We start from the raw sequence: 22,453 nt of genomic DNA, 5'->3' as shown, positions 1-22,453 counted from the left end.
CTACAGTTCACGTAGTTAAAAATGGACCATTGGTTAAAAAGTGGTTCGTTAAAACGACAAAGGCCTACAGATGAAGAGGAAGAACTGTAAAAAAAGTATAAATATAAAATATAAAAAGACTCTTAATTTGGCTCTCACTTTTTAATTTTAGGATTAGGAATTAATGGGGGTCCTTGTCACAATAGCGGCTCGATGAGGGGTCCTTTGAGAAAATTTTGTTGGGAACCCCTGGGCTAGTGACTTATCTCCTTCTCGGGGGGCGCATAACTCCAGACCCTCCAACATTTCTCCAATGAAAACAGGGACATGTTTAGATGCCGTTTCCCCCCCTCCTCTCCTGCCCTTCCTTCCTGGGCAAGGCTTGTGCTAAGTGGAGGCTGGGCTGCCCGCTCTGCCCTCCAACCTGTGGAGGGTTTGCACCAGCGACTGCAACTGCCCAGCCTGCCGTTGACCCATCAGACCGATCTGCGTCTCCAGTTGGTGCAGCTGGGCTTCCTGCTTCTTGCGGCTGTTCTGGTAGGCGAGGACAAGGGCACTGGAGAGGAAGGGGGAAAGGACAAAACAGTGGAGACAGACGGGATGGGGTTTAGCTTAGCATGGTCCGCACTGGCCGGCAGCACCACCTGGGACCTTCTGCAGGCAAAGCAGGTGTCCTGCACCTAAGCTGCGGCCTTTCCCAGGAAAAGAAAGCAAGCCAGTTTCTAGTCCTCTGCATAAGGAGCAAAGGAAGCTGCCTTCTTCTGAGTTGGACCTTTGGGTCTCTATAGCTCAGTTTTGCCAACACTGGCTGGCAGGACGAGCAGGGCGACATCCTTGCCAACGTTTGACCTCCTGCATTCAAAGCAGGTCTTTTCCTTTCAGGCAAAACATGATTCGAGTCCTCAGTGGTTCTGAATAGAGGGCTGGTTACCTTTTGTGAGGATTTCAGAGCAGCCGCTGGCTAGCTTGGACCAGATAAGGGGGTGCCTGGGGTCTCTCGGGGTTCAGAGGCCTTTTGGGGGAGAGGGGACCCCCCACTCCAAACTTACCTGTGTGCTTTGAAAAAGTCCCTCGTGAGCTCCATCTGCTGCGCCTCCTGGGCTCTGCTATCCTGGCTTCTCTCTTCCAGCTCAGCTAGGAGGGAGCTGATCCGATCTTTGAGCTCCTCGATCCTGCCATTTACACTAGAGGAGAACACAGAAGAAGAAGAGTTTGGATTTGATATCCCACTTTATCACTACCCGAAGGAGTCTCAAAGCGGCTAACAATCTTCTTTTCCCCTCCTCCCCCACAACAGACACCCTGTGAGGTGAGTGAGGCTGAGAGACTTCAGAGAAGTGTGACTAGCCCAAAGTCACCCGGCAGCTGCATGTGGAGGAGCGGAGGCGCGAACCCGGTTCCCCAGATTACGAGTCTACCGCTCTTAACCACTACACCACACTGGCTCTCTTGGGAATCTTGTACCTGCTGCTCTCTGCAACCGGAGCAGGCCGACGGGAGACTGATGCCCGTAATAGCAGGAGAATTTGGGGGTGTAAACCCAGTATGCGTGGCTCAGAGTAGACCCATAGATTTCAGTGGGTTGACACTCAGTTGGAGGGGGAGTTATTGGTTTGCTTTGTTCTAATAATAATAATAATAATAATAATAATAATAATAATAATAATTTATTATTTATACCCCGCCCATCTGGCCGGGTTCCCCCAGCCACTCTGGGCGGCTTCCAAAAAAACAGAAATTCTCGTTACGTATTTTCGTTACGTATTTGGTGTTTTTCTCTCTGGTATTGTTACGCTGCAAACTGCCCTGAGATCTACAGATGAAGGGCAGTACGCAAATTTAATTAATATTATTAATAATAATAATACTATTATTATCAATGCTTTAGCTGAGATTCCTGCATTGCAGCAGGTTAGACTCTTGGGGTCCCTTCCAACTCAATGAGTCGATGGTTCTAATAACAACTGGGATAGCTCAGTTAGCAGAGTGTGAGACTCTTAATCTCAGGGTTGTGGGTTCGAGTTCCGCATTGGGGAAATGGTTCTTGCATTGCAGGGGGTTGGACTAGATGACCCTCATGGTCCCTTCCAATTCTACAATTCTATTGATGATTATGATGATGATAGACAGTGAGGCTAGGCAATTTGGGCAGAGGGGCTCCTGCCCCGCCCCCCCCAAATTTCCACCGAGACAGCTGAGGTGCCCTTACAGAGGACTAGGCACCTTTTTGCCTACAATCCATTTATTTTTACAGTATACATTTATCCACACATTATTAATCACAATCCTCCTTGAACACTGTTTCCTCTTGATCTCTCATTCTACTGGTTAGACTCGCTGATTTCCGAGCCTGTCAGATTCGGTCGCCAGTAGTTGCATACAAAAATTTTTTTTTTTAGTGTTTAAGTATTGTTGAGAACACTTATGGTTCTGTTTCTGATTATTTATATTATCAGATGATTATTCTTATGTCTAGACTATTTTATTATTATTTCCTACATATGATTTTGTATATTATTATTTGGTATGTCTGTGTTCTTTTTGAGCATGTCCTGAATGTATTTTAAATTAAATTTAAATTAAGCTTTTTTAAATGTAAATATATATATATTTATAAATATAAATATATATACAAAAATAAATTCTTCTGATTCTTTGGTACATCTGACTCAATGATTCCTACAAGGAATGCTTCTGGTCTTTTGGGGGTCCTTTTAAGCATTTCTTTTCCGCAAAAAGCCTTTACGGGTAGTTGCTTTGCACGTCCATCACATAGGAATAAGGGCTTTGTGGACCCCAAAACCAGAGAAATGCAAACAGTGAGCTGAATCGCACTCACTGCATCAGAGTGTCAAGAAACTTCAACGCCTCCCTCTTCGCTTCCTCGCCGGATTGCTCTACGCCGTCGCCAGCACCCTCAGACGACCGGGGAGCGTCCCTCTTGGAAGTGCAGATGGGGGCAAACTCCTGCACCGCCACAGAGAGGAAACATGAATGAAAAGGAGCGACCACTTGCAGCTTGCCAGTTCCGCAGCCCCCGACCCCCTGCGCCTGGCTTTAGACTGCGGAACTCCCTGCCACTGGAGGCAGAGACGGCCACCGACCGAGATGGCTTTAGAAGAGGGTCAGACCCAATTCAGGGAGAAGAGTCAGACTATATCGGTGACTATACCAGCCAGGATGGCTCTGCTCTGCCTCCGCTGATTGGAGGCAGCAAAGCCTCTGAATACCAGTTGCTGGAAACCACAGAAGGGGAGATGGGCTCTCGCTCTCGGATCTCGCCTGCAAGTTTCCCATAATAGGGGTGCCTGGTTGGTAGCTGTGAGAACAGGATATGGGGCTGTACGATAGCGGCCCCTTTGGCCTGCTCTGGCAACCAGGCTCTTCCTGTGTCCTTATGGAGCCTCCAGCTGCAGAGGCAGTCTACCTAGATTCTTAAGTCCTTAGGGGTATTCAGCCACTGTGAGCACGGGATGCCGGATTAAGGCAGGCACACTTTGGCCTGATCCAGCAGCCAGGCTCTAGAGGTTTCTAGGCAGAGCTTGGAAGGCTGGCCATCCTGGATAGCTTTGGTGGAGATTCCTGCATTGCAGGGGCGTGGACTAGATGACCCCTGGGGTCCCTTCCAAGATTCTACCAGATAATACACCAAGTTCCCTCACTAGGGAAAAATGAGCACAATCTTTTTTTTCTTATTGTTATCATTCACTTCAATACACCAAACAGAAAAAGAAAACAATATCCATCACCACAAAGCAAAAAAAAAAAAGTGATACATCAACTATTAATCTCCAAACCTTGAAATAAAAATGGTATTTTTCTATCAACCAGACTTCCCGTCTACTCCTTACTTCAAATTCTCATTATTTGTTCGCTGCCTTAACATAACAAGTTTTGTTAGAGTTTAATCGTCTTTGATCTATCTTAGATTTTACATCATACTTGAGGCTGCTAGTGAAATTATTCAAACGCTGCAACTGACCTTAAACTACCATCGTTGTTTTTCAAATAGATTTTAAGGACTTCCCATTTTGAAATAAATACCTGTTTTGATTTATTTATTATTTTTTCCTGACATGCTATCTAGTTCCGCATATTCAACCAGTTTTTGAATCCATTCTGATCTTGACGGAACTTTGCCCCTCTTCCTTGCAGCGTATGAAAAGATCTCTCTTACCTGTTTGGGAATCCTTATTTTTGCCAAAGAGGGAAAAATAAGCACAATCTACTGATCCGTTGTGAGCCTTACCTCCGAGGAGTCCTCTCCACTGCTGCTGCTTCCTGTTGACGCAGTTTGCTGCCCGCGAAGCTCATCGCGCTCCCCTTGCAGGATCCGGGCCATCAGCAGGCAGGCAGCTTCCTGAGCCCGGAAAGTGTACATCTGCAACATGAGCCTCTGCTTCTCCTTCTCCGCCAGGTGCAAGCGGGTGTTGAGGTCACCCAAGGCCTCCTGGGATCAGAACTGGGAGGTGTCGTGAACTGGCAGGACGGACGGCGAGGGGTGTGGCCGGACCGGGACCCAATGGGGCAGCAGGGGATGGGGGAAGAGGGGCTCACTAGGTTCTGGAGGGCGGCAAGGGGGTGGGGGTGGGTGCACACAAGCCAGAGCAGCAGGACCCATCACCAGAGGGACCCAAGATTCCCCGAACACGGCAGGCTCTGAAGCTCCTGGAGGCTGAGGCTCGCTAGCTCTGGGAGGAGGGGTGCGATTCCTCAGCTGGAGGAGACTCAGGGCAGGTGAGTGCCATAGAATAACAGAGCTGGGGAATTGGAAGGGAACCCGGGGGCTTGGGACCCTCGTACCTACGGGACCGCCTCTCCTGGTATGCCCCGCGGAGGACCTTAAGGTCCACAAACAACAATATTCTGGAGATCCCGAGCCATAAGGTGGCTAGATTGGCCTCTACTGGGGCCAGGGCCTTTTCAGTATTGGCCCCAACTTGGTGGAACGCTCTTTCACAGGAGACCAGGGCCCTACGGGATTTGTCATCTTTCCGCAGGGCCTGCAAGACAAGAGCTGTTCTGCCTGGCCTTTGGGCTGGACTTAGTCTGGCCCCTGTGTTTTCCTCCCTCATGGCTTGGATTTATGGACTACTGTATATTCCTGCGTATAAGACTACTTTTTGACCCAGGAAAATCTTCTCAAAAGTCGGGGGTCGTCTTATACGCCGGGTCGTATTTCTTATATGGCAAGTATATCCCAAACTCTATATTTTAACTGGAAAAGTTGGGGTCGTCTTATACGCCCAGTCGTCTTATATGCCGGAATATACGGTACTTAAAATCAGGCTGCATTTTAAACTTAAATTTTAACACTGTATTTTAATCAATTGCTTTGCATGTTTTATTGTAATTTTATTGGTGTGAGCCGCCCTGAGCCTGGTTTTGACTGGGGAGGGCGGGGTATAAATAAAAACTTATTATTATTATTATTATTATTATTATTATTATTATTAATATTATTATTATTATTATTTCCCAGTAGTGATGTATGGAAGTGAGAGCTGGACCATAAAGAAGGCTGATCGCCGAAGAATTGATGCTTTTGAATTATGGTGCTGGAGGAGACTCTTGAGAGTCCCATGGACTGCAAGAAGATCAAACCTATCCATTCTTAAGGAAATCAGCCCTGAGTGCTCCCTGGAAGGACAGATCGTGAAGCTGAGGCTCCAATACTTTGGCCACCTCATGAGAAGAGAAGAATCCTTGGAAAAGACCCTGATGTTGGGAAAGATTGAGGGCACTAGGAGAAGGGGACGACAGAGGACAAGATGGTTGGACAGTGTTCTCGAAGCTACGAACATGAGTTTGACCAAACTGCGGGAGGCAGTGCAAGACAGGAGTGCCTGGCGTGCTATGGTCCATGGGGTCACGAAGAGTCGGACACGACTAAACGACTAAACAACAACACAACATTATTATTATCCAGCCCAACCCCCTGCAATGCATCTGTCTCGTCAAGTCCAGACGCTTGAAGTGGCACGCAAAGTACAAAAGCAGGCCTAGGCAAACTCGGCCCCCCCAGATGTTTTGGGACTACAACTCCCATCATCCCTAGCTAACAGGACCAGTGGTGAGGGATGATGGGAATTGTAGTCCCAAAACATCTGGAGGGCCGAGTTTGCCTGTACAAAAGGGAGCAGAGTGGAGGGGCTGTGTCTGCTCAGTTGCCCAACGTTGACGGATCTTGTCCTGAATGCTCCAGGATCTGTATCGCTTTGGACTTTGAACACGTGGCTTGACGCCGGATTGGGGGCTGGACCTACTGACTTGCCACCAGGGAGGCCGGGGGTTCAGGACAGGAGGGGAGAGGTCAGCCCCACCTGCTACAGGGGAAAGGCTGGAAAAATTATCAGGCTCGGGCTGAGAAACGGTGGGTTAATGGGAGAAAAATAATAATCACTAAGGACTGGAAACTTATTGTGGACTACTTTGTGCACAGAAGGGTCAAAAACTCCCATCGCTCACCCTCGCCTCCTGTAACTCCTGCAGCAAACGCGTCTTCTCCATCCTGGGTTGAGCCGCCTCGGAGGGAAGCGTCTCCCGCAAGGCTTTCTGGACCACGGCCACCTTGGTCCCGATCCGGGAGCTGATTCTGGCTGCTGATCCCAATCCGGGAGTTGACTCTGGAAGCTTCAGGGAGGCCTGCTCCTCTCTCAGGCGCTGGATGTGTCCCTGCAACACCTCCCTGTCGCCCTCATCCGAATGGCACAGCTCTGAGAGCCTGAATGGGGAAAGGGGGGGGGGGTTGGAAATCAGGCTCCCATAACCTGGCGCCCTCTAGATGTTTCAAACTATAACTCTCATCAGCTCCAGACAATTACAGATTGAGCCCAGGAATCTCTGTGCCGCAGAAGACAGAATCAGAATTCAAGATGACTTTCACAGATTGCAGAACTGCACGCAAGCTAACAGAATGAATTTCAGCCAGGACCAATGTCAGGTTCTGCACTTAGAATCATAGAATGGTAGAGTTGGATGAGACCCGGAGGGTCATCTAGTCCAACCCCCTACAATGCAGGAATCTCAGCTAAAGCATCTCGGACAGATGACCACCCAACCTCTGCTTAAAGGAAGAAGGAGAATCCACAGCCTTCCAAGGCAAACTCTTCCACTGCCAGGCAGCTCCTACTGTCAGAAAGCTATTCCTGATGTTGAGTCGGAATCTCCTTTCTTGCAACTTGAAGCCATGGGTTCGAGTCTTACTCTCCGGAGCAGGAGAAAACAAGCTTGTTCCTTCAAGGGGTCTTGGTGGAATGCAAGCTTAACATGAGTAAATTGTGTGATGCAGCAGCAGCAAAAAAAACCTAATGCTATTCTAGGCTGCATCCACAGAAGTCGAGTGTGCAGATCAAGGGAAATAATAGTCCCACTCTATTCTGCTTTGGTCAGACCACAGCTGGAACATGATGTCCAGTTCTGGGCGTCACAATTTAAGGATGTTGACAAGCTGGAAGGTGTGCAGAGGAGGGCATCCAAGATGATCAAGGGCCTGGAAATTTATGGGGGAAATTTGTTATCTATTTCCCTTATGTATGGAAAGGAGGGGAACCAAGTTTCATCAAATTTAATAAATGATAATGATTTGCCTCACAGCTCATTCTCTTCCTCACCATCCCACGCAGGTCCTGCGAGGCTACTTATCTGAGCTCCCTTTTCCTCACCTCTGCTCCAAGCAGCTGAGACCAGGCCCCCCGGAGACATCCTCGCCGCAACGTCGCAGAGACCGATAGGCTTCGCCCAACCCTGCTGATTTCACCTCCGACAACCGCCCTGCGGTAGGGAGGGGCGGAAAGAGGGTTAAGCGTTTTACGTTGACAGCTGCCCTCTGAAAATTTGTCAGAGAGCAGGGAAGCAGATGTTTCTGGACACAGGAAGCTGCCTTGGCTTGCACAAGTTTCCAGCCCTCATTGTTCTGCATAGCGGTTTAACCGTCAATCCCTGTTTGCAGGGAGCGCCGGGAACTGTAGCTCTGTGAGGGGAGGGTAAGGGGGGGGTCTCCTAAAAACCCTCTGCACCATTAACTCACTACAGTTCCCAGGATTTGGGGAGGGGGGGAGGCATGACAGCTTACAGTGATATGGTACCGCTTCTGTCAACACATAATGGATGCATGTGCAGGTAAGGTAAGAACATCGAAAACAGGTTGCTATATGCGCAGAAACATACCCGCCAGCATCTCTCTGATGAAAATAGGGATGTCCCATTCCATAATGATAATTTTACTATTTATACCCCACTCATCTGACTGGGTTTTCCCCACCCACTCCGGGCAGCTTCTATTATTATTATTATTATTATTATTATTATTAAATAAAGGTAAAGGGACCCCTGACCATTAGGTCCAGTCGTGACCAACTCTGGGGTTGTGGCGCTCATCTCGCGTTATTGGCCGAGGGAGCTTCAGCTTCCAGGTCATGTGGCCAGCATGACAAAGACGCTTCTGGCGAACCAGAGCAGCACACGGAAACGTCGTTTACCTTCCTGCCTGAGTGGTACCTATTTATCTACTTGCTCTTTGACGTGTTTTCGAACTGCTAGGTTGGCAGGAGCTGGGACCAAGCAACGGGAGCTTACTCCGTTGTGGGGATTCAAACCACTGACCTTCTGATCGGGAAGCCCTAGGCTCTATGGTTTAACCCACAGCACCAGCCGCGTCCTAAAACACTAAAAAAAAATTTAAAACTTCCCTATACAGGATTGCCTTCAGGTGGCTCGGGGGTCGGATAACTCCATACCCTCCAACATTTCTCCAATGAAAACAGGAACATTCTAAGGAAAAGCGGGACATTCCAGGATCAAATCAGAAACTGGGACAGATTCTGTAAATCAGGGATGTCCCTGGAAAATAGGGACCCTTGGAGGGTCTGCAGAAATAGCGATAAGAGGTGCTACCAACAAGAGTGGCCGTTAAAATTGACGAAATATGCCGAATTGGCAAATTTAACCATGAAATTTTGAGGTCCAGAAGATACAGTTTTTAAGAAGGATTGTAACCCTTTTGTAGAATATCTGAAGAGTTTATTGTATACATGTAAAAATGCAAGTAGGATTTGAATGAAAAAAAATATCTGGGAACAAGCCGAAAGGATAGGGCATAACATAATTATAAGATGCGGCAATATTAGAAAATATGGGGAACCATGGAGAGGGGAAGTCAATTGATAAGTGAGTATTAATTGGAAAATAGTATTGTGTATTAAGTTTGTAAACTTTTGAAAGAGGACATCCAAAACTTCCACAGTTACTCACTGACATGGCACAGACCTCCCTCCTCTCCTCCTGCCTCTGTTTCAGGGTGCAGTTTTGTTGCTGTCAAGGATAGCAACACCTCGTAGGCCTCCAAGCAGCGTTCACTAAGAAATCCAGGAAATGCAAAAATGTTAAAGATCCTTGCATTAATTTGCAAAGCACCCAAGCAACTTGGAAAATTCCGACATTTGGTCTTTTCTTGGTTCTACCTTTTCTGTAAACTGCTTTAGGGTTTTTGTGGGTCTTCCTTGACCAGCGAGCAGTACTGTCAGGAGCGCTCCAGCAATAAATTGAAGTTAGCTCTTTATTAGAGGAAACAAGGTCTGCTCAGGAAAGTTTTTCTCGGAAAGCCTTGCCCCATGGATCAGTTGCTGAAAGTCCCCACCTCCCCACAGCCATCTAAGTCCCCTGCTTTCCGGGGGGGTTTCCCAAGCAATCGGAGACTGTGCCTGGGTAAAGCCAACCTCTCCTCCGCCCTTTTCATGTCTCTCCTGGTTCTGGGAGACTAGCGGGGAGGGGAGCTTTTTTGCAGCAGGAGGGGGAGACATCTGTGACTCTTTATCAATCGGACTTCCTCTCTGCCTCCTGACCTTCCTCCTCTTCAACGGCTGCCACCAGCTTGCCATTAAAAGAGGATTGGACAAATTCATGAAGAATAAGGCTTATTAATGGCTTATGGCCACAGCTCCTCCTCCCCTGCTTCAGCTTCTGCCTCCGATTCTGGACTGCTCTCTGCCACCGACTCCCCCCGCCTCTTCAGCTTCTGACACCTCGTCTTCCCAATCTTCTCCCTCTGACCACTCATCATCGACTTGCCACCCCTCCCCGGGCTCTGAGCTTTCTTCCCTTGGGGGTCTCTCACCCGGTGCCTCCCACCATTCCCTTGCCTCTCCAGCCACTCCACAACAGGTGCACAAATTTTTACGCAATAACAATTTCTCAAGCTGTTTTGTAAAGCACATGCTCCGTAGCCGACACCCCTGCTCACCTGTACTGGACAGCCAATCGCAGGGCGGTCTCCTCAGACTCCCGTTGCCCCAGCAGCAAACTAATGCCCTCCATGTCCCCCTTGGTCTCCTGCAGCGTCGCCGAGAGGAGCCGGTTGAGGCCTTGGAGCTTCTCGGTGAATCTGGATGGGGGGGAAGCAGACGCTCGTCGCAATTCCTCCCCGCAGCTCCCGCTAATAGCAAACTCGGGCGTTGAGTGTCGATGGAAATTGAGCCAAATAGGGGCCACTTTGAAAAAGGTGGGGGGAATTTGCATCCTTGGAGGGGTGGATGTCCCAGGGTTTTGCAGAAGTACGAAAAAGCAATCGGAGTCAAAACAAAAGGGGGGCAAGTCCTTCTCGCCCCAAAAGGACTGAGCAGGCTCTGCGGCCAACTCTGTTGAGATTCCTGCATTGCATGGGGATGACTCAGGGTGCTTCAGCCAGTTTGATCTCACCTCTGAGGCCCAGGAGGCTGAACTTTGCTGGTTCACGAGGAAATATGGGGAAAATCAGTTCATTTTACCACATGTGGTAGACATGGTGAAGGACTTTGGCAAGATGATTTATAACAAGATTTTATTTTTTAGAATGATAGAATCCTAGAGTTGGAAGAGACCACAAGGGCCATCCAGTCCAACCCCCTGCCAAGCAGGAAACACCATCAATGCATTCTTGACATATGCCTGTCAAGCCTCTGCTTAAAGACCTCCAAAGAAGGAGACTCCACCACACTCCTTGGCAGCAAATTCCACTGCTGAACAGCTCTTACTGTCAGGAAGTTCTTCCTAATGTTTAGGTGTAATCTTCTTTCTTGTAGTTTGAATCCATTGCTCCGTGTCCGCTTCTCTGGAGCAGCAGAAAACAATCTTTCTCCCTCCTCCATATGACATCCTTTCATATATTGGCTATCATATCACCCATTAACCTTCTCTTCTCCAGGCTAAACATACCCAGCTCCCTAAGTCGTTCCTCATAAGGCATCGTTTCCAGGCCTTTGACCATTTTGGTTGCCCATTTCTGGACACGTTCCAGCTTGTCAGTATCCTTCTTGAACTGTGGTGCCCAGAACTGGATACAGTTCTAATTTTTTAAAAAGGTATTTAAGGTAACTCTCCCCAAAAGACCAGAAGGCCTTTTAGTAGGGACAACAGGTACAGGTGTCCCCAATAAAAACAGGTAGACTGATTTCTTTAATGCAAATATTATGTATGGAAGTGAGAGCTGGACCATAAAGAAGGCTGATCGCCGAAGAATTGATGCTTTTGAATTATGGTGCTGGAGGAGACTCTTGAGAGTCCCATGGACTGCAAGAAGATCACACCTATCCATTCTTAAGGAAATCAGCCCTGAGTGCTCCCTGGAAGGACAGATCGTGAAGCTGAGGCTCCAATACTTTGGCCACCTCATGAGAAGAGAAGAATCCTTGGAAAAGACTCTGATGTTGGGAAAGATGGAGGGCACAAGGAGAAGGGGACGACAGAGGACAAGATGGTTGGACAGTGTTCTCGAAGCTACGAACATGAGTTTGACCAAACTGCGGGAGGAAGTGCAAGACAGGAGTGCCTGGCATGCTCTGGTCCATGGGGTCACGAAGAGTCGGACACGACTAAACGACTAAACAAACAACAACATTATACGCACAAAAATGACGCAAAGGGACGGTAACAAATATTGTGTCAGCTGAAGCTGACCCAAAACGAAGAACTGGCAAATTGGACTCACAATTTTTTAATATATAAATAAAATGATTTAAAAAAAGAAAGCGAGAGAGAATAGTCGGGGCATCCTTACCCATGCAGCTCCTGCCTTTGATCTTCCATGCCTTTCGCGGGGGACTCCTCAGGGGGTGGGCCTTGCACGGGGTGCAGGCAGCAGACAGGGTAGGCACTGGGGGAACCGCGGAAACAGCAGGCAAAGTTTTGGGCTGCCACAAGTGGGTCCTGCAGGGCAAAGCAAGACAGCTTGAGGCAGAGTCCTCTTTGTGATCTATATTCAAAAAGGAATAGTAAACATGTACAGCAGGAAGGGAAGGGAGGCTGTAGAATCTGTTTGCCCTTGACCTCTAAAGTATCATCACACTGCTTTAACCGGTGATGGCTCCCCCCAAAGAGCCCTGGGAACTGTAGTTTGTTCAGGCTGCTGAACGTTCTTACAAGGTAAAGGTAAAGGGACCCCTGACCATTAGGTCCAGTCGTGACCGAATCTGGGGTTGCGGCGCTCATCTCACGTTATTGCCCGAGGGAGCTAGTGTATAGCTTCCGGGTCATGTGGCCAGCATGACTAAGCCGCTTCTGGCGAACCAGAGCAGCGCACGGAAACACTGTTTACCTTCCCGCTGTAGCGGTAACCTATTTATCTACTTGCATTTTGACGTGCTTTCGAACTGCTAGGTTGGCAGGAGCTGGGATCAAGCAACGGGAGCTCACCCCATCGCAGGGAGTCAAACCGCCGGCCTTCTGATCAGCAAGCCCTAGGCTCAGTGGTTTAACCCACAGCGCCACCTGCATCCCTGCTGAACATTCTTAGGAGACCCCTATTGAGCCAAAAGAGCTACAATTCGCAGGTTTCCCCTGGGAAAGAGGGACTGGTAGTTAAACCCCTCTGGGAAGTTCACCCTGCGTGAACTATATTTCCCAGTCCTTTCTTCTGCCCATCCGGAATCTTTTTGGTTATCCACAAGTCCTGGTGTCATGAGAGCAGTGGCGTAAGGCAAAGGTAAAGGACCCCTGGACAGTTAAGTCCAGTCAGAGGCGACTATGAGGGTTGCGGCACTCATCTCGCTTCAGGCCAAGGGAGCCGGCGTTTGTCCGCAGACAGCTTTCCGCATCATGTGGCCAGCATGATTAAACTGCTTCTGGCACAACGGAACACCGTGATGGTAACCAGAGCGCACGGAAATGCCGTTTACCTTCCCGCCGCAGCAGTACCTATTTATATACTCGCACTGGTGTGCTTTCGAACTGCTAGGTTGGCAGGAGCTTGGACAGAGCAACGGGAGCTCACCCTGTCGCAGGGATTTGAACCACCGACCTTCCAATCGGCAAGCTCAGTGGTTTAGACCTCAGCGCCACCCGAGTCCCAGCAGTGGCGCAGAGTCTAGTGAGCAAGGTTCTCTTTTAAGCTGCCCGAGTTGGTGATCATCAGGATATGTTCCTGGATGCCGAGAATCTCACCTGAAATCCCAAGGACTCTTTCTCCCTGACCGGGCTGGTGGCTCCGTAGGGAAGTGCCTCCATCTCGGAGAGGGCGCCCTGGAGATCTTTGACCTGGAGGGAAACGCGAGACAAACACTCACTATGCGCATCGTTGAGTTACCTGAGTCGCCCCAACACCTCGTTTTGCTCTGCGGCATCGCAAGGCATTTGGAGAGGCTAAAGAGACAGGGAGGTGTTTAAATTGATGGTATGCTTTTTGTGAGAACTTTTTAAAAAACAGAACGGGATACAAGGGGTTTTGGGAAAGGATACCATACATAATGAGATGAAGAAAATGGGTCCACTGTATGATCAGTGGAAACAGTTGGTCCTGGCAAGTATTAAAGGTAAAGGTAAAGGGACCCCTGACCATTAGGTCCAGTCCTGACCGACTCTGGAGTTGCGCGCTCATCTCGCATTATTGGCTGAGGGAGCCGGTGTACAGCTTCCAGGTCATGTGGCCAGCATGACAAAGCCGCTTCTGGCAACCCAGAGCAGCACATGGAAACGCCGTTTACCTTCCCGCTGTAGCGGTTCCTATTTATCTACTTGCATTTTGACGTGCTTTCGAACTGCTAGGTTGGCAGGAGCTGGGACCAAGCAACGGGAGTTCACCCCGTCACAGGGATTCGAACCGCCGACCTTCTGATCAGCAAGCCCTAGGCTCAGTGGTGCTCTCAATTCCAACCTGATAATTGCCACCTGCCCAGATTTTAACTTGTCTGAATTAATTTTAAGATGTATTTTAATTAACTGATGTCTGTTTTTATGCATATTGTGTTGTTTTTATGATGTTAGCTGCTCTGAGCCCGGCCTCGGCCAGGGAGGGCAGGATACAAATAAATTATTATTATTATTATTATTATTATTATTATTATTATTTATTCCCCCAAAACCTGGAGCTTTTCTCCGAGGTGTAATAGGGATGGATTTCCCAAAAAACGATGACTAAATTATTTGCCTATGCAGCAACAGCAGCCGGAATCCTCTATGCGCAGAAATGAAAAGGAGGAGGAATCTCAGCCCAGGAAGAGTGGTGCTTAAAATTGACGGACTGAGTGAGAGCAAGAGATCAATGTGATGAACTCTTTATTGAAGGGTGGGCAAGGATAAATATAATTGTAATAGAGAAAAATGTAATAGGCTATATAATGGAGTGGGAAAAGGCTGGGAATGAAAACATAATGGAAGTTGTTGTTGTTGTTGTTGTTGTTGTTGTTGTTTATACCCCACCCATATGGCTGGCTTTCCCCAGCTACTCTGGGCGGCTTACAGCACATATGAAAACATAATGAAACACCAAACATTAAAAACTTCCCTATACGGGGTTGCCTTCAGATGTCTTCTAAAAGTTGTGTAGTTCTTTATCTCCTGGACATCTGAATGGGAGGGGGCTCCACAGATTTTAACAGATTAACTTCAAGGGTGGGAAGTCAAAACGTCAAGGGAAATAGGTGGTGAAGTCAAAATTAACTTGTTAATTAAAAATAAAAACTGAATTCTCAAACGGATGTGGGAATGCGGAGGAACAAACTCAAAGCTGGACTGCACCTTCCTCTGTAGTTTATCCCTCTCTTCCTGGTAAGCGCAGAGGGCAGCTTTTGATCTGCCGAGTTCGCCGTCCCTGCCTTCCAGCTCTTCACGGAGCACGGCATTCCTCTCTTCGTACAACGCGATTTCTCTCTCGTAGATGCTCATCCCATCTGCCAGGAACCCTGCTCCAAAAGCCTGGCATTCCGGGTCTGGCTGGGGCCAGGGATCTTTCTCGCCTCCTTGGAATCTCCTCAGGCTTTCTTCCAGGCCCTGGGAAATTAGAATGCATGGAACTGTAGAGCTAGAAGGGATCCCCAAGGGTCATCCAGTCCAACCCCCTGCAATTCAGGAATCTCAGCTAAAGCATCCCGGACAGATGACCATCCAACCTCTGTTTAAAAACCTCTAAAGAACGAGAATCCACCGCCTCCTTACCATGGTAGAAAAGCTCTTACTGTCAGAAAGTTCTTCCATGTGTTTGGTTGGAATCTCCTTTCTTTGTCACTTGAAGACATGGGTTCGAGTGCTACCCTCCGGAGCAGGAGAAAACTAACTTGCTCCCTCCTCCATTTGGCAGCCCTTGAGATATTTGAAGATGGCTCACATATCTCTTCTGAAGTCTCCTCTTTTCCAGGCTAGACATCCCCAATCCCCTCAACCGTTCCTCATCAGGCTGAGGCAGGAAGAACCAGCTTCACAAATTGCAGCTGGCTTACTAGCAGCTGCACATGTGAAAAGGATCTAGGGGTCTTGGTGGAATGCAAGCTTAACCTGAGTCAACTGTGTGATGCAGCAGCAAAAAAAGCTAATGCTATTCTAGGCTGCATTCACATAAGTCTAGTGTCCAGATCAAGGGAAGTCCTAGTCCCATTCTGTTCTGCCTTGGTCAGACCACACCTGGAACATGATGCCCAGTTCTGGGCACCACAATTTAAGAAGGATGTTGACTTCTAATAACCTTTCAAACCCCTCAGGGACACCAAACAGGTGCTGCCCTTTGCCGATGCCCTCCCGCCCCTTCCCTGAAAGAGAATGTGGACCCCTCAGGCTGGCAAATGGCCCCTGCCCCCAGGAGGAGAAGGAATGTGGCTTTGCCAACCTCCGTGGGCTCCATGCATCCTTCCAGCTTGCCGTTGGCGCTGGGGAGGCGGCTCCGATGGGCAAAGACGGTGTTCTCCAGGGACGTGACGGCCCTGTGGACATCGAGGAAGAGATCGTCTGGAAAAGAGGAAGGAGGAGAGAATGGGTGTTTTGTTTTGTTTTTAAAAAGTATTCTTTTTCCAATTATATTTTACTAATTTTAAACATTTTTAACATATGCAGCCAGAACACCATTTTGTATTTTCTCTTATTTTTATCGAATTCCCACCCTGTTTTCCATGTTGTTGTTGTTTCTTCCTCTTCTCTATCTAATCAAATCGTAACCACAATATTATACTCTAATCGCTTCTGCTGCTCAAAGCTCAAATATGTTTAGCCTGGAGAAGAGAAGGTTAAGGGGTGATATGATAGCCATGTTCAAATATATAAAAGGATGTCATATAGAGGAGGGAGAAAGGTTGTTTTCTGCTGCTCCAGAGAAGCGGACACGGAGCAATGGATTCAAACTACGAGAAAGAAGATTCCACCTAAACATTAGGAAGAACTTCCTGACAGTAAGAGCTGTTCGGCAGTGGAATTTGCTACCAAGGAGTGTGGTGCAGTCTCCTTCTTTGGAGGTCTTTAAGCAGAGGCTTGACAGGCATATGTCAAGAATGCTTTGATGGTGTTTCCTGCTTGGCAGGGGGTTGAACTGGATGGCCCTTGTGGTCTCTTCCAACTCTACGATTCTATGATATCCTGCTCGCGAATTCAGCATGCTATAATATTTCTTTAAGTAGTCCGAAAAAAGGCATCCTTTCTTCCGTAAAGCTCTCATCATTAGATCATCATCATCATCATTATTTTAAGTTATTGCACCTTTAAAATGGAAAGCAGAGAGCAGGCTCCAGCCAAGGAGACCTTCCAAATCTATAGAAAGATGGCAGTTAAGGGAGCATGTCCCCAGAAAGGGTGACCAGGATACATATGATCCAGGAACAGCCTGCAGGTTGCCAGAGTATATTATGTATGGAGAAAAGGTCAGGGCATTCTCAGTGGTGGCTCCTAAGCCCTAGAATGCCAGCCCTGCCAAGGGAGATACCCCTGGCACCAACGCCATCTCCTTTTGGGACCCACATCAAGTTCAGCCCATCCATCCTGGTGAATTGCATGGCAAGAAGAGGAAGCGAAAAAGTTGAAGCATCACTTCCTCCCTCGTGGAATTAAAGGGGTGTGGCCAAGCTGCGTCTAGGAACAGACCTCTCTGGTCTTAACCCCTTCATGCACTAACTAGCACTCGAGCACAGTTACGTTTGACTGCAGTCTCCTACCATCTCTAGGCCAGGGAAAGGCTCCGTGCCCGAGTTCAACTTTTCATTCAAGAACGAAAAGGATAAGAAACCTGCTTTGGTCTTTGGAGGAAAGACCATAGCCCTGCACAGACTCAGCAAAGCCTTACCTCTTTCAGGGTGGGCTGCCGGAGGAGGCAGGGCCGCTGCTGGATTTGGGAACGGCAGAGAGCATCGCGGTAGACTTGCCGTGTACTCAGAGCACAGGTCAGAGCACAGGTCGTCGTCCTCCCTGCAAGGAAGGACGTTTCAGTCCAGATCCAACCCAAAAATAAATCAAATCCCTCTGTTCTTGCTCTTACAATCCCCCTCCTATTCTAGAAATGGTCTGTCATCATTTCATGCACCAGATCGGGGTCCCTTCCAACTCTACAATTCTGTGATTCTAGGCTAGTGGCCATCGCTGCCTCCTGGGGCAGGGAGTTCCACAGATTCCCAACAACTGATATTCAGAAGCATTGCTGCCTCTGAACAGAGCCATTATGGCTAGTAGCCATGGGTAGCCTGGAGCGCAGAATCCTTTTAAGGCAGGGGGCTTTTGTGCCAGATAGAATTATTGCTCCCCCTGTACCCCGATGTGTGTGTGTGGGGGGAGAACTTACCTGGCCTTGCTCCGTTGCAGGCCCTCAATTTGGCCATGGAGGCGGGTGATGGTGACCAACAGCCCTGTGATATGCTCTTCGTAGCGGAGGATTGCTCCTTCGTCGGGTGTGTTGCCCCCAAACCTCTCGCCTGCAGGGTCCTCGTCCCCCTGGCTCCCAGAAGGCAGGGGTGTGAGCAAAACCAGAAAGGACATTGTCAGTACTGTTGTGGGATGGGGCAGCGACAGGCTGCAGTTCAACAGGTGCAGACCACGCATATCCAGAAAGGCCCGTGCATATAATGGGGGAGATCCTTACCTTGCAAGTCTATTATTACAAGAGCTTAAGAAGAGACCTGACAAGGCAGCGCGGTACAGTGGTTAGAATGGCTCTCAAAGGCTGCAGTGTGTGGCAGGAGAGGATGGCAAATTTGGAGGGAAGTTTCAAGGGCAATCAAATAAACATTTAAGCATTTCTGTGTAGTATAGTATAGTACCAAAATAACTTTTTAGGGTTACCAACTAAGGAGGACTGGCTTGTGAAACTGATGGACTAGGCTGAAATGGTGAAATTAACTGTCAAATTAAGAGGATATAAGGACAAAGGACATAATCTTCAAATATCTGTAGGGCTGTCATGTGGAAGAGGGAACAAGTTTCTTTTCTCCTGCTCTGGAGAGTAGGACTCGAACCCATGACTTCAAGCTACAAGGAAGGAGGTTGCGACTAAACATCAGGAAGAACTTTCTGACGCAAGAGCTGTTCGATGGTGGAACAATCTCCCTCAGGTGGTGGTGGACTCTCCTTCCTTGGCAGTTTTTAAGCGAGGTTGGGTGGCCATCTGTTATGGATGCTTTAGCAGAGATTTCTGCATTGCAAGGGGTTGGACTAGATGACCCCCCGGGATCCTTTCCAACCCTACAATTCTATGAAAATGTTTAAGGAAGAAGGGAGACCACTAATGGATTACCTATGAAATTATCACCCATATGGGACGTCGCTGGCGGGATTTGAAATAAAAGATTACTGAAAGATTTATCGGTAGCGGGGTTCAGACAATTAAAAAGATGTGCGTTATAAAACAGCTAATAAAAAGAACAGTAAAAAGCAAACATCAGGAAAGGAATGGGTGGGAAGAAGAAACTTTGTATGTTTAAAAAATGTATATGATGCTAAATGCTTTGAAATATTTTCGGAGAGGAAAAAATATCAAGAATATCAAGGCTTATTTGCGTTGATGAGGAAACGAGACTTTGCCTGTCTGAAATTTAGGCCCTATAAATGAGATTACCTGGGAAAAGCAAGCTCATGTCTCTCACTGAGCTACACATATGTAAGAGGCTCGTTTATAATTATACTTTGGAAAGGATTCCTGTAGCTGCATTGCTTTATACTTTCCTGAATGTCCCACGATGATATAATAATAATAATAATAATAATAATAATAATAATAATAATAATAATAATTTATTAATAATAATAATAATTTATACCCCGCCCATCTTGCCGGGTTCCCCCAGCCACTCTGGGAAGCTTCCAACAAAACACTAAAATACAGAAATCCATCAAACATTAAAAGCTTCCCTAAACAGGGCTGCCTTGAGATGCCTTCTAAAGGTCTGGTAATTGTTGTTCTCTTTGACCTCTGGTGGGAGGGCATTCCACAGGGTGGGTGCCACTACCGAGAAGGCCCTCTGCCTGGTTCCCTGTAACTTGGCTTCTCGTAGCGAGGGAACCGCCAGAAGGCCCTCGGCGCTGGACCTCAGTGTCCGGGCAGAACAATGGGGGTGGAGACGCTCCTTCAGGTATACTGGACCGAGGCCGTTTATAAAGTAGTTATGTTCTGTATTGCAAACCAAGCACTGCTGGGACTTGCTTCTTTTTGCCTTCCAATGTATTTCTTATTAGTAAAAAATTTGGTGTGGTGCAAGCAGATTTATATCCTGAAAAGTTGGCCGAGAGAAAGTTCGAGAAGCACTGATCTAGGATGTGGGAGACCAAGGTTCAAATCCTGCCACTCCACCTTGACTGGGTGGCCAGTCACTGCCTCTTTCAGCCTACCTCGCAGGGTTGTTGGGGGGGGGGGTAAATGGGGAGGGGAAGGAGAACCACAGAGGCCACCTTGAACCCCCTTGGAGGATATAAAAGTGGGATATGAATAGGGATAAATAAATACGCAAGGGGGGTGCAAATGTTATCCTTGATAGCTCAGCTGGTTGTGTGCAGTGCTGAGAATGCCAAGGTTGCAGGTTTGATCCCTGGACAGCTGCATGTTCCTGCATTGCAGGGGGTTGGACTAGATGACCAAACAGGGTCCCTTCCAACTCTACGATCCTACGAGACTTAGGGAAGCTGGTGTCCCCGGATCAAGTCTGTCCACTTTGCCAAATGAATGAAACCACATGGTTTTAACTGGATTTTAAACCCATGTGCAATTCATGGTTACGGTTTTGCATTTTGTCGTGCTGTTACCTTCCTTGGTATGTAGTGCAAACTGATGTTCTGAATAATGCTTTTTATAGGGCAGCGGTGAGTTTGTGATCCAGAACAGGGAGAGGAGCACAATGCAAGCCGGCGTCAGGTCAATTGCAGACCTTAAGTCGGGATCAGCGATCTTTTGTGGTGAGCTAAGGAGCTTTCATGCGCAAGAGAGATTTAGTAGGGACAAGTAAGTCCATTGTTCCTGTGGAAAACAGGAAAGGGAGCCTTGCATCCTGCTGGTCAAGGCATCCTGCCTTGAAACGCTTCCTATTTAAGTGCATTAAAAAGAAGGAAAAGGGGATGGATTGTCGTCAGTTGCCTGAGCAGGTGGGGTCCAGCAAGGCAAGGCCCTCCAACATTTCTCTGATGAAAATAGGGACATCCTATTTAATATTCAATCCTATTCAAAGTGGGTGGTGCTGTGGGTTAAACCAGAGCCTAGGGCTTGCTGATCGGAAGGTTGGCGGTTCGAATCCCCGCGACGAGGTGAGCTCCCATTGCTCGGTCCCAGCTCCTGCCAACCTAGCAGTTCGAAAGCACGTCAAAATGCAAGTAGATAAATAGGTACCGCTCCGGCGGGAAGGTAACCGTGCGCTGCTCTGGTTCGCCAGAAGCGGCTTAGTCATGCTGGCCACAAGACCCGGAAGCTGTACACTGGCTCCCTTGGCCAATACAGCGAGAGGAGCGCCGCAACCCCAGAGGGTCCCTTTACCTTTATTCAATAATAACACCCTGCCCATCTGACTGGGTTTCCCCAGCCATGAAACATTGAAAAACTTCCCTATCCAGGGCTGCCTTCAGATGTCTTCTAAAGGTTGTCTAGTGACTTGTCTCCTTGGCTCAAGGGTTGCATAACTCCAGACCCTCCAACATTTCTCCAATGGAAACAGGGACGTCCTAAGGAAAAGTGGGACATTCCGGGACCAAATCAGAAACCAGGACGGCTTCTGTAAATGCAGGATTGTCCCTGGAAAATAAGGACCCATGGAGGGTCTGACAGACCGTTGCAATGAGCGGACATGGCAAAAAAAACCCAACAACAACACCCCGAGGCCCCTGTTTGTTTTGGCGAGTCTACTCCCAAGTCATTGGGGTTGTTCCTGCATTTTTCCTTGCTTGGACAGGAAGGGAAGCGACCAAGGACGTTCTGGAAAGAGAGTGGCGGTGGCAGGAGGAAAGGGCTGAGAAGACTCAGGACCCCCAGCACCCCAAAAAAACAAAACCTTCTGCACTCACCTTGTCCATTCCAGCTTCTTTTGCCTTCTGGCTAAACTGGAGGGTGCCAAGAGAGAAACAGTCCGCTCTCTTCAGGTCCAGCCAGGATGGCAGGCAGCCGTCCTTTCCTGTTTCAAAACTCCAAACAGCCTGGACATGTTTCCTGTCCTCAGCGAGAGGGAGGAGTTGAGCTGGGAGCAACAGGAGGCAAGCACCTCTTCCTCTGCTTCAGCCTCAAACTGGCAGGTGGCGATTGGAAAAACAACAACAACAACAACCAGGGGTGGCACACAACTCAGTCCTACTCAGAGTAAACGCATGGCAATGAATGGACCTACCTAAGGCTGCTTTCTTGGTTGGCATCGGTATATTTCCCTGTCTCGCTAGATCAGGGGTGAGGAATCTCAGCTTCAAGGGGAAAATGTAACCCTCCAGGCCTCTCGATCTGGAGCCGTGTCACAGGCAGGTTGGAAGCGGGAGGAATTAGCTGGGGGACCCCCGAAGGGAAGAAGGCTCAGAACCAAGGGAGGGGTGGAGGAAGAAGACTGGGAGGAAGGGAGTGTTGGAAGCTGAAAAGGTAATAGGGCTTAATGAGTCTGTGGCAGAGAGCAGTCCAGATTCGGAGGTAGGGGAGGGGGGGGCAAGAGACAGAGATGGGTCAGACGGGTTTCTTCCTCTCCTGCTGTGATCAGCTCCCCTCCCTGCTGATCTCCCAGAACCAGAAGAGGGCTGAAAAGGGCAGAGGAGAGGTTGGCTGCATGCAGGCATGGTCTCCGATTGCTTGGGGGGAAATCCTCCTGTA

General features: G+C 48.4%; 1 protein-coding gene across 1 annotated transcript; it reads right to left on the bottom strand.

Moving 5' to 3' along the window:
• Nucleotides 1–220: 220 nt before the first annotated feature.
• Nucleotides 221–21,851, bottom strand: USHBP1 (USH1 protein network component harmonin binding protein 1). Its single transcript, XM_035121011.3, has 15 exons — nucleotides 21,673–21,851; nucleotides 17,978–18,126; nucleotides 17,486–17,607; nucleotides 16,046–16,164; nucleotides 14,965–15,216; nucleotides 13,393–13,485; nucleotides 12,011–12,159; nucleotides 10,220–10,360; nucleotides 9,232–9,335; nucleotides 7,644–7,752; nucleotides 6,448–6,703; nucleotides 4,229–4,429; nucleotides 2,819–2,946; nucleotides 1,029–1,163; nucleotides 221–535 (listed from the first exon to the last, which is right to left on the bottom strand). Exons 1-15 carry the CDS (start codon nucleotides 21,679–21,681, stop codon nucleotides 367–369), a joined length of 2,136 nt encoding a protein of 711 aa, XP_034976902.2. The 5' UTR covers nucleotides 21,682–21,851; the 3' UTR covers nucleotides 221–366.
• Between the last annotated feature and the right edge of the window lie 602 nt (nucleotides 21,852–22,453).

Source organism: Zootoca vivipara, chromosome 6 (genome assembly GCF_965207765.1).
Source record: "Zootoca vivipara chromosome 6, rZooViv2.hap1.1, whole genome shotgun sequence".
Taxonomy (NCBI): domain Eukaryota; kingdom Metazoa; phylum Chordata; class Lepidosauria; order Squamata; family Lacertidae; genus Zootoca; species Zootoca vivipara.
The sequence above is the reverse complement of the archived record's forward strand: the minus strand, read 5'-3'. Positions and strand labels throughout refer to the sequence as shown.

Coding starts and splice junctions, on each gene's coding strand:
- USHBP1 (XM_035121011.3), bottom strand. Junction 17,608..17,977: donor CTGCAACGGAGCAAGGCCAG/GTAAGTTCTCCC, acceptor CCTTCCTTGCAG/GGAGGACGACGACCTGTGCT. Junction 12,160..13,392: donor AAGAGTCCTTGGGATTTCAG/GTGAGATTCTCG, acceptor TTTGCCCTGCAG/GACCCACTTGTGGCAGCCCA.